The sequence below is a fragment of the Glycine max genome, chromosome 14 (genome assembly GCF_000004515.6).
Source record: "Glycine max cultivar Williams 82 chromosome 14, Glycine_max_v4.0, whole genome shotgun sequence".
NCBI classification, from domain to species: Eukaryota; Viridiplantae; Streptophyta; class Magnoliopsida; order Fabales; family Fabaceae; genus Glycine; species Glycine max.
Window position 1 is genome coordinate 48,954,246 of NC_038250.2, and position 13,047 is coordinate 48,967,292.

Below are 13,047 nucleotides of genomic sequence, written 5' to 3' on the forward strand. Positions count from 1 at the left end.
TTAGAAAACAAAGGAAATTTTCGTAAAATTTTCTGGTTCTTCCTAATGAACTAAAACCAGTAGTCTAGGGGAAGTATCATTAACCCTATCATATCATATGTACCTTGACCTATATCATTGGTGGCAGTAGCCACTTGTATGCAATATGAACACACCTCACATGCACATACTTTGAGAAGCATTAAACATTATGTGCCAAAGAAGAATGTCTTTCCAACTCTAGGCATAAGGAATAGACATCCATGGATGATGGTTGTCTATTTCAGTGGCCAATTTTTATTGTGGTTTCAGAGAAGTAGTTGGTGTAAATGCTAGTTGTAATTCTCCATTTATACGTAAATACAATTATGCATATCGATCGATCGGGGGAGGAAAAAAGGTATAATAGAAAAGAAAGTAAAGGCACATCCCAATGTGTAGTGGGTTCACTTTTGGGACTATGTTCTGCAGTTTCAAATTTGCCGATGCATGGGAGCATAGTTTTAAATAGCATTTTGTAGCTGTAGCTGTAATTGAGGCCCCAATGCCAACATATTTTGTCTCATCGTAACACAGATGCAACCGTAATTATAAATGCATTTTTTTCGTAATTACCCATACTATAAATTCTACTTACCTGTGACCACAATTTAAAACCATGCATGGGAGACAAAGAAAAGACGCACCTGTTTTCTTCCCCCCAGAAATCGTGCATAGAGTTAAAAGAATGCTTTAAAAATTCTATGCTTAACCAAACACGAAACCTATTTTCGTTCCATTTTGATCCGGCAAACCAACGGGTAAACGGGGAAAAGCGGCTTCGAGTTGAGCACCAACCACAAAGCCTCATCCTCACTCAATAATATTCATCCACAAAAAGAAAAAAAAATACGATATAAACAAATAAAATCAAATCATAACAAAACAAAACAAATTAAAGACATAATATTAACAATAATGCACACATCCAAATGCCGCCGCAGCTCCAAAGAAAAATCACCACGAAATCAAAATATATTATGATTTGCTCTAGAATTGATCGAGAATGAGAAGTGACTAGTATTTCGATAACAGAAAAAGAAAAAAACATGAAAATCTGCACTGAGATTCGGACAAAAAATATAAAAAAAAAAAAATCCCAGCCCCCCTTTAATTTCGTGAATCATGGTCGACGTAATCATTTGTGAACTCTTCTTAACTAGTCTAAGCTAGTAGTAGCAGCTACTTCAGCTGATGATGTTAAGAACTTAAGATGATGCTGGCACATATAACACCCAACAACCTTAACCATAATAAGAGTACATATGAAAAAACAAATACACTACCCGGTTTCAACTTTCAGTCATTATTAGCTTATCTAGATAGAAAGAGAAAGAGAGAAACGTGAAACGTCCTTAGGATCTTGAGGGTGGGAAGAAGTGCGTACCAGCCATGTAGGCATTCATCGGAGCCGTGTAGAGTGAAGCCTCAAAAGGGTTTCCGCTTGTTGTTGTGGCGGCGGTGGTGGTTGTGGCGGCGGCCATGAGACTTAGTGGCTGAGCTTCGCCACCGACACCGGAGGAACCCTCACAACCTGCACCCGCATAAGGACCGTCCATTCCTTGGTCGTAGAGAATTCCCTTGAAGACGTGCCCTCCTATGTTCACTGCGGTTTGATACGCGTAACGCTCGTCCGGTGCGTCCATTGCACTCACTTTCACACACCGAAACACCGCCGGTGAGTTTAGCTCTGGTGGAAATTGCCCCAGCTCCAACCCTAACCAACAAAAATCAAAATCAGAAAAATGAGAAAATTAAACCATTCATGTAAATCAAAGAAACCAGCTTCTCTTCTCTCTTTTTTTTTTTCTTTTCTTTTTTCTCCATCAAGTAGGGAAAGAAATCAAATAATGAATGAACCAGCTTCAACTCTAACAAAAGAACTAACAAATTAATATTTAGTTTGATAAAAATAAAACTTCAACTCTAACGGATCACATGAAATTTAATTTTTGGTTAGTTTAACTTATTAACCATACGTAATAGAATAAGGTAAAAGAAGAGATGACAGAAAAAGCAAGGTGAAGGGTGACTATGGACTATGGAGTAGAATTTCATTTTGAGAGAGTGAACTATGACTGATATATGGAGTATGGAGATATTAGGTATCAGATCATAGAAGACTATAATAGTTCCTCGATCGAGATCTCATCGGTGTATCTTAATTTCTCTAGCAATAATAGACTCCAAATAGCTATATAGTTGTTGAAAATTCATCACTTACCGATACACACCTCTTCACGCCACAGAACATACACATCACCGAAGAAGAATCTTATAAAGTCTGTTACGAACTCAAGAAATCAATCTTAGGTCTTAACAGGCTTAGGACTGACGTGTGAACAAATATAAAGAAGGATTTTCATTTTATATGTTTTTCTTTTAATAAAGTTTTCTCTCTCATTTTCTATTATGGAATGTTATATGGTATGTTTATCATAAAAAGACAAGTTTCTTTACCTGTGGTGGTGATCGGAACTGGAACGCAAGCGAGAGAACCAGCAGCAGCACCTTCGATGCTTTCTCTGTGTCGTTTTGAGTGATCTCCACGAAACTGTGGGTGTTGATTTTGTTGCTGCTGCAAAGCAGAAAGTTGTTGCTGTCGTTCACGGCGTTTAGCCGCAGGAACCCAAGTGCTCTTAACGTGCGTTTGACACTGAAACCCTCGACTCTTGCAGCAGGTTCTGCATCTGAGGTGTTGACAATCTTTCTTCGCTTGGTTCCCACAGTCCTGACAGTTCATTCCTCCGCCGCCGCCGCCACCGGAGCTCATCACCGTGAACCCGAACCGGTTCGACTCATCCGAGAAAGACACAGAAACGTCGTCGTTTACGTTGTTGGAGGAGCTGTTGTTGTGGTTGTTCCTGCGACTAGGGCCCACACCGAAGGAGTAGAAGTTGGTCAAGTTCTGGTGGTGGTGGTACGAGGATTGTGGCCATATCTCGAATCCCTTGTTGTAGATCTCTTCGCTAACGTTGTTTCTGAACAAGAATTGACTGTTATTATTACCACCGGCGTTGTTAACGTTCTCTTCTCTTTGATCTTCTTCTTGTTCCGCCTTGTTCTGCCTTCCTGCTCCTAAAGAGAAGAACCCAGCCATAATAATAATCTCTTGTTGCACTCTTCTACGATCCCCAATTCAGAGATAATATCCATATCAGAAGAAGAAGAACCTTCGTGAATCTTAAAACAGTTTTCTTTCACAGGTTTATATATTATCAGAGTCCACAACTGTAAAATATTGGTGGGTTTCAAGTGTATAAAAAGTGTGCGCCTTTAATTAATTTTTGCTGACTAATAATACTAATATAAATACTTATTAGTATTAATTTTCACCCACTCGAACTTTCTTTCTTTTTTTTTGTTGTTTTGTTTTGTGGGTCTTGTTGACTCTCAATCTGTCACTGTGGCGAGACCGTGTGGGGGCGTCTCAAGTATGATCTTCTGATCTGGTTGGGTTTTTTTTCGCAGCTTTTGAGGAAAACTGTTTCTTAAATTAAAACAACATAAAAGTAAATAAATAAATGTTTGGTTAATTGAATTGAATTTCCCTGAGTAGTAGTTGTTCCCTGGGGCGCAATTATGGCACGGAATTAGAGTCTCTGCTACGCCGCCATGACAACTGCACCCATCAACTCTACTGTAGAAAATCTCATTTATGAATTTTCGGTCATAACTGCACCAAAGAGAATTAGAATTAGAATACTACAGTGGTTGTTGATGTTGTAGTAGTATTTGTGTGTGCCTCAGACTCAAACTCAGAGTGTGTGAGATAGGGTGTGTATGTGTGTGGGGGGAACAACAAAATCTGTCACTGCCAACTTCTCTTCTCACACAGTTTCTTCAATAAATCATCTCTTTCTCTCTCTCTCTTTCTTGCTTTGACCATCATTCGGTGCAGGATGTTCCACGTGTCGCAACATTGGCTTTTGCTTATTCGTCCTTGCAGCGGAAAACCCGCTACTACTTTTTTCTCTGACAATCTCCATTATAAAGATTGTTTTTTTTTTCGATTTTTATTTAGGAAAATATCACGTAGATATCTAATATCTTTTTATTCATAATATTAATTCTTAATTTCTTAGATTTTGAGTGAAAAAATTGAATTTATTATTTTTTTCTTTTAACATCAAATCAATTTCATATTTTTTATAAATATTTAATATGCTATTTTACGGTTTATATAAGAAAAAAAATATATAAATATAATAAAATTTATGTTATAATAAAAAATATCAATAAAATATTTAAAATAATACGATGTTTATGGATTATTCTTCTTTTATTTATGTTGTGATGCCATGGATGGAGTTGAAACTGGAAAGGCCAATACGCTGCCTCACGCACATGCACTTGCGTCCCTCACACGTCCCCATCGCCGCTCATAAACTATTTCCCACTTCGCCATCAAACGGCTCTCCCTGAACAAATGCCAATGCACCCCACTTTATGAAATTGCTTTTTTTTATAAAAAAAAAAAAAAACCTTTGTCAATTGTGAATTTAATCACGTAAAGTAACGTTCACCTTCAAAATTCATGATGATAAAGTCGCTGGAATCGAATCAGCTTACGAAAGGCTTTCCGCTCTGCATCAATTAATTCAGCAATTTTGATTTTGATGAAATATGATATATATTGTCATTATTCCAAATATTTTAGAATTTAGTTGATGTATTATTATAAAAGTTTTTATACTTTTAACTAATCAATACTTTTTTATAACTTTTAAAATAATAATTATAAGAATCAATAAAATTATTTTCCTTCGTATCATTGAACAAATAGGTCAATTGGTATTAGGTTTCCTGACTTAATAGGTAACCATATGACTCGAAAAAATAATTTATGGCTTATAATGATTCTAGGAATCTCAAATTGATTTGTCTTCAGGGAAATATATATATATATATATATATATATATATATATATATATATATATATATATATATATATATATATATATATATATATATATATATATATATATATATATATATATATATATATATATATATATATATATATATATATATATATATATATATAATATTGTATTAAAAAAAATATCATACATGATAATTTTTTAATATATGTTTCAAATTCAAATTTTGAATATACGACTATATTATTTGAAAGAAGAGTTTTCTAGCTTATAATAATTCTATATAAGTAATTTTTAAAAAATTTGATGAGATTGTTGCAGCTTTGCAAATGATCCATCTTCTTGAATATCTTCTTTGACGTTATATCCTTTAAAGAACACATAAGTTACAACCCTCTTGTCTTTCCCCTCCAAACCAATTCACTCATGTTCCTAGTTAATCTTGTCCTCCTCATTCATTTCCCATATTGCCTCCGTACTCATGTGTGACAACCAGAAATTATCTCTTCACCAAACCTTTCATCCACAGGCAACAGACGCATAAATTTTTCTTTCTAAAAAGCATCATCAACTTAATCCCCTGATCAAGATAAATGGCATAGGTCCTCACAAAAGCGAAGTGATTCAAAGAGTTAGAGTAAGCATGTCTTTGAAATCGGACATATCAAGTAGCGGGTGCACGAGCATGAGTACCATAGTCCAATCACACATCTTTCCCCAAACGCTTGGACACTGTGGAGAAATGGAGACACACGCATGGATGTAGCCGTGCAAGTGGGACACGAGGTTCAAGATCTCCTTTGCGTACTTCTCGTTCGAAAGGTTGTCATCTTGGCATGTTGCTTTCACATTGGCCACCTTCATCTCTAGCCAATGTTGTTCCCCATCTCTGCTATCCCTTTGCTTTTATGGTCCTTCACCACCCTAATTGTAAGGCTCAACTGCTTAATGGTTGATTGTTTCTATAAATCAACACAAGATTTTTTAATGTGTTTAATCCTTACTCGCACTCTACTTGAAAAAAATTTCAAAAAGCCACTCATGAATGAGAATATATGCATCTTGTTAGTATAAATAATACTAATTAATTCTTTTAAACCCTTTCCATTTATACAATTGTGTATTTGTGCACTCTTTGGATCCTTCTTATTTATATGGGTGGATAGATAAATCCACATTTGTGAACTGACCCGTTAAGCCCACGGATCCTATAGATAACATATTACACTTTAATTCTCTTAAATTCAATATGAAGTATTATTAATATGTTATGTTAAAATTTTGATTTTTAATTTAGGTTGTTATTGTTATTCTCTCTGATCTCGAGTATAAACAATAAAAGTTTCTTCTTCTTTATCTCAAATATAAACAAATTTTAATTATTTATGTCTTATTTAACCAGACTCTCCAAAATACCTTTCAATTAACAAGGTCAAAAAAAATTTCATGCTAAATATCAAGTTTCAATAAATAATAGTTTAAGAAAAATATTTATTTTATATTTGAAAATGACATAATTTAATGAAGTTAATTAATTTTCTTAGTAATTATGAAATATGTATTTTTTTTCTTTAATCAAAATCGAATGGAATAATTTTTTATTTTTAAAATATTGGTATATTTTAATAGGGTTAAGATCCTCTCCATTTCTTCCATTACTAAAGTTTTGGATAGATAAATGTAATGGATATGTTACACATTAAATGGAAAGTACAGATTATTTTTTCAAAAATCATAGAAATGGAGAGGACATATTTGATGCATTCATGTATTGCTCCCGCATAAAGTCTCCAAAAGCTACTCCATGTTTGTGTCTCATCCTTTTTGCATTGTTTAAAATGCAGACTTCGCGGATCATTCGCGGATCAGGCCTTAAATATGACAAACTTTGAATAACTTATCCGGGTACATATTTGATGCATCCATGTATTGCTTCGGTTGAAAGTTTGCCAAAAAAACCGCTTCATGTTTATGTCTCATTTCTTTTTGCATCGACAATCAATCTCTCTCCTCATCCACACATGAGATGTTACACTAAAACTTTAATCCTATTCACTCACCCATACTAAAGATGTGTTTCATTTAAATGATAAAATTATAAGAGAAATTTTTAAATTACAATCAAATATAAAAAGTATGAATTTGACATAAAATTACAATTATTTTTTTAAAATTTCTGTTAGCCCATCCTAAATCAAACAAAACCTAAGCCATGAACCGAGCAAATTTGGTTATTTTATGTGATGTCACTGCACTGATTATTTCTGTAGTTATATAAAATAATCAAATTTATTCTCGGGTGCAGTGAGAATTTACCTGCCTCGTGCCTGTATATTCAGTTTACCTATATAAATTCGAACCTCGTCCCATGCCTCGTATTCCACTCAAAATTGTTGGAGTAATCATTATATGATTGACGCTCAATTTCACATAATGGTACTATTCTCTACTCTCTATCTGTAATGTTAGTAATTGCTGGATAATTAGAATTGTAAATGCGACCATGCCGCGTCGTGTCGTCTACCTGTTACCGGCAACTGCCTTGTCAAATGTGTGTTTGGTTTTATGTTAAAAAATTAATTCTGGATTAAAATAATTTTGAATAAATTTTATATTAGATCTAAAATTTTATATTAAATATATTCTTAACTTGATCTCATAATAAAATATCCAAAAATAAATCATATTACTTTAAAATCAATTTTATTTAAAATTAATTTTTCCAACACTCATCCAAACATATACTAATTAGTTTCTCTGTTCTAAAACAGTAAATATATATACTAAAGATTTATATGTTGTCTATGTTTGTGGCTTGTTGAAGTTTTTTAAATAGATATTACTACGTAATTGCATTGTGGAAGACCCAAACTGCTTTAGTTTTTTTTTAAAAAAATCACACTTCAATTATAGGCCTTCCATTGTGGAACATGCATCAAGCAAAAACCTCGAACAATATGATTATAATTTTTTTCACGTTTGATGATTACCACATTGGACGGTGGATATATTTCTCATTGACATTGTTGGCCAGTAAATTCATGGTTTTCCAATCCTATTTATTTGTCTTTTACTATCAAGTATCGCCGATATATCATTATGAGAGTGATAGATAGAAGAGTCGGACCTTATTAACGCGTAACGTAACACACGTTACTTGACGCGTTATGGGAAGACCTGCCAACATTTTGAAGGGGGAAAAAAAAGTAAAATGCAATGGCTTTTTCCATGCTATGACACATTTTAAACAAACTTTAATGTGTTTAAATAATTCAGAACTTGTCATTTTATGTGGATTGACATACATGCATATATATATATATATATATATATATATATATATGCCAGTGAAAGATTGTTAAAACTCTCAGCTACCATTAACTTCTTCCTTCCAAGAGTAACACCTAGACATGTGAATTGACAATGCATACTTGCAAATACAATAAATCCATTCAACTATATATGGGCCCTTAAACAAATTTCTCAATGTTATACTATGCATTTCATGTAGCGGGAAATCTGGTAAATTCCGATATTGACCTGTTCTGAGCCTAATTAATTGTTTGCTCAAAATTTCAAATAACAGTCCAAGAGCTTAGCTGCCATAATATTATTTCATGCATGTGCAAACTTTTTTGTGTTATTAGCAAGAGAAATAGAGGGAAAATTTGTCTAAGACGTACGTCATTCCCAACAGCATGAATTTGTATTGTATTGTAATGTCATGGAGCATGACTCTACGGTCACATATCCTACAGTGTGCATATCTGGTCATATAATATAGTTTGTATTCACATTTAAAAATACCACAACACACGTTTTAATATAAATCTAACGGATAAAAGTAAAATAAATAAATAAAAAATAAAGGTCTTGATTTGTTAATAAAATTATTTTTATTTCAAACATAATTTTACAACGAATTTTCAAATGAGCTCCTTGTTTACTCCTTCTCACCGAATTTCTAGAAGTAAATACTGCAATAGTGTAGTAGTAAAGCAAGTCAAGCATCAGAAAGATGGGAGATGAAAGAAAAATTTTGAATTGGTCAATTTGTAAGGATGAAACAGCCTCATGCTCAGCTACTTAAGCTAGCTGTCATTTGTAGAAAGCGAGAGGCACACATTGACACAAACACAAAACAAAAAAACCGTTCAAAATCAATGTCCAAAGTAATTAAAAAGGGGTGTGTGCTTATTAGAGACAACGGTGGTAGCAGTGCAACCTCTTACTTAATTAAGTAGCAGTAATTAACAGTACGTGAGCGCTGTCCACGGGACTCAAAATCTAATGAGAAAAACCCTTTACAAACTACAAATGATTCACTAGCACGTGAACCGCCCCAAAATGTAATTAACTTATGACAACAAATAATTGGCTTCAATAATATAACTGGACCAGGTAGCAAGAAAGGACACGGTCTCATCGGCTGCTTTGCACTGCCGTACGCTATTTTCTTTTTAACACGATATCACAAATAATTAATTATGTTTGAATCCAATAAGATTATTATTTTAATAGTTATTAAATCTTATCATTTAGATATTGAGGACAGTGATCATTTATAAACACCATTTTTTCTTAATATATTGAAGTATCCTTTTACAAAGATGAAGTTATAACGGTCCACCGAATACTTAAGATGATATTTCAAATACGAATGCTTATTATGAACTTAAACAATTATATGATTTTTCTGAACTCATGTATAAGAAAAAATAACTATTTTAAAATTGTTTAAGAAAATTAGTTGAAATCATTTAATTTTATTAATTTCAAGTAAAAATAAAGTTATTCCTAAAATATCATTTATTAGAACTTTAAATAAAATAAAATCATTGAAAATAGAAATGTAATTAAGTGAAAGATATTTTAAGAATAATATCTTTAAGTAAAGATGAAATTAGTTAATTTTTTTTATTTATACATGAGTCCTGTAAGCCGGTTAATTCACGTGTTCGTGTTCGGTGTTAAAATTAACACATGCATGCTTAAAATTTTTCACTCAATTTACTATTTACTATTATATCATTCCCAAAGCCAAACTTCGTATTCTAAATTCAATTGTTATTAGGGGCCCGAGGAAACAAATCATCTTTCCTTCACCAACTATTACTACTACACCATTATTTGGCCGCCCCCTTTGTCCACTATGTCACATTCTCGCACTCTCAAGTAACTTTGTGGTATTTCTTTCAACGATGATTGATTATTTTTTTTCCCTTTTTTCTTTTGGTAACTTTTGGCTGTTTTGTTTTGTTTGTTCTCTGCGGCAGCATTAAAGATGCAAACCAAGACGCTTGAATCAATATAATTATAATTAGACCAATTAGTGGCCCAATTGAAAATGATGCTCTCAATCTTTGATGGTGCGTTTTCGCAACATGGAAGTCTCAAACAGGTCAACAATACCTTTTTGGAAAGACAACATAATATTATGGAAAATGTACCCCTTAAACAGACTAGTTTAGCTGAAGACCTAGGAACAAGTAATTAGACTTAATTAATCTGAATCAATGATAATAAAGTATATGACATGACTCTTAGGCTTATAACTAATAGTTAAATGGAAATGAGGCTTACAATTAGAAACCATGTAAGGTATATTGTTATCATCGCGTGGTTAGTGGCAAAAGCCAAAACGAGAGCTAAAGAATTGAGAAGACGTTTCTTTAGGGGTTTCAATTTTCAAAATTGAGAAGCGTAACTTTCCTCTTTTTACTGATCTTTCTGTCTTGCAAACTCCCTCTCCCCCAATTTAGTTTATATCATGATTGAATTATAGACTAATTTGAAGGTCGGTTTGGGCTGGCCCAACAAAATATAACTTATTTAAGAGTAACCATCATTGGCCATTTCTTTTCTTCTACATTTAGCCCTTAGAATCATGAATTACACACAATGGATGACGATAGCTTAACAAGTCTAGTTACTCATCCTATCTACTTTCCTGTTTTACCATCTTAGGTTTCCAAAAGGGATTTCTTATCACTTTATTTGCTTATTGCGATTTTTTTTTTTCTATTGTGAAACCATTGTCACTTTTTTCGTTAACTTTTTACTCTGAAAACATTCTTTGTCAAAGAGTTTATATAAACTATTGACTTGTCAAATATCTTTTAATCAAGAAATAAGACTCGAGTTTATACTTGGTAAGAAGAAAAGAGACTTGAGTTTATAGTAATGTTTCTAAAACTGGACTGTTGATCGAATTTCTGAAGGTACTTATTTACAGTTCATTAGTTTAATTGTAATGGACGTGGTGATAATTATGTATATATAAATATTTCAAACCATTTTCCTGATACAGATTCTTGTTCACTTTTATTTTGTGATTGGTTTTTCGTTCCTCCAATATTCTGTGTTGCCTGAATCAACTAAATTGGTTTGACTAATATAGGTTTTAAAATATTGTTTTATATTTTCAATTCAAAAAGTGAAAAGAGGGAAAACAACTAATAAAATTTATTGATATAATAAGATGAGAAAAAGGTATGTGTTTTTCTTTAGAAAAGAATAACCAAAAACACCTCACAACAAAGTACATTTATATCATGGAATCTTGAGACAATACAAAAGAGAAAAAGAATGCTTGTATAAAAAAATTATAAAATAATACTGAATCACAAGAGTAAAGTGTATTTCTTTTGTTGTAAGAATTCGAAAATTAGATAAATAAAATTTTTTTTATCAATTAAATGATTATACTATATACATAAAATTGAGGGGTGTAACATGTTGAGGATTTTTATTAATAGATGTCAAGTTATTTATACAAGTAAGTTTAATATTACATTCAATTTAAAATCATAAAACATTGAGTATATGAGTTCTTATCATTTATATACTATTCAACTTCTCATTTGTATCAAATATCACGAGACTTTTTACTTACATTTGCATCAACAATTTCTTTTTAGTTTGTGTAATTTCTTCTTTATAATATGTTCTATCTTAAGCAGAAATTTTTTTTCATTCATAAGTATTTAATGGTGAAGAACTTAACCATTGTCATGAACACACTCTATACATCTCCTGGTTAGTTTATATCAACAAGACACATTACTTTGCCTTTATGTCGCTTGTTAGACATTTTTATAAATAAAGCTACTAATTTCGTCATGACTCAACTCTTGTCTAAGTTGATCACCAAGTCACACCATTGACTGAAGGAATTGGGGTAGATTCGAAGGTTATCGCGAGATATGTTAGATATTTGAATTGTAGAGTACCATCGATTCCTTTTGTATACTTGGAGATCCCCATTGGATCTAATCCAAGGAAGATAGAGACATGGAATCCAATCATTGAAAGAATAAAAAAAAAGCTCTCATTATGGAAACATAAGCACCTATCTTTTGTTGCAAAGACTTGTTTGATTAACTCGGTATTTTTTTTCTCCCTCTTTTTTAAATGTTTTTTTTTATAAAAAAAAAAAAATCCTTTAGGTGTGGTTGAGAAGATAGTGAGGTTACAAAGAAGCTTATTGTGCGGTTGTGAGGATAATAGAGAAAAAAATATCATGGATTAGTTGGGATGTCATTTGTAGGCCAAAGGAACATGTTGGTTTGGGGATAAAGAATTTGGTCATGTTTAATACAGCTTTACTTGCCAAGTGGAAATGGAACTTATTCCATCATGTGGGCTCTTTGTGGGGTAAGGTGCTAGAGTCAAAATGCCGGGGTTGTCAAGGTTTAGATGAGGCGGGGGGAAACACTCACAAGTCAATATGGTGGAGGAATTTGAGAATGTGGAGGTGAAAGTAAGGGTTGGTTTGAGAGAGGAATTGAGTGAAAAGTTGGGAATGCGAAACACTCAAGATTTTGGGAGGATAAATGGGTTGGAAAGGAGTGCCTCCAAAATCTTTTTGCAAGGCTATTTACTATCTCGGAGCAAAAAAGGGAGTCTATCCAAAACATGAGTTGCTTGGTGCAAGGGTTGTGACGGTGGGAGCTTAAGTGGATGCGACAACTATTCAAATGGGAGAGAATATTGGTGGAACACCTACAAAGCATGATCCAAAGTGTCACTATTGTCATATATGGAAAGAACTCGTGGCGATGGTTGGAAGACCCATCATCAAAGTTCATGGTCCAATCATCATACAGGGCAATATATAGAATGTGTGTGGGGGGGACAAGAGGT

At 33.0% G+C, this 13,047-nt stretch overlaps 1 protein-coding gene across 1 annotated transcript; it reads right to left on the minus strand.

Moving 5' to 3' along the window:
• Nucleotides 1-911: 911 nt before the first annotated feature.
• On the minus strand, nucleotides 912-3,620 carry LOC100794846 (protein EXPRESSION OF TERPENOIDS 1). The gene is made up of 2 exons (XM_003544356.5): nucleotides 2,479-3,620; nucleotides 912-1,735 (listed from the first exon to the last, which is right to left on the minus strand). Exons 1-2 carry the CDS (start codon nucleotides 3,116-3,118, stop codon nucleotides 1,374-1,376), a joined length of 1,002 nt encoding a protein of 333 aa, XP_003544404.1. The 5' UTR covers nucleotides 3,119-3,620; the 3' UTR covers nucleotides 912-1,373.
• Between the last annotated feature and the right edge of the window lie 9,427 nt (nucleotides 3,621-13,047).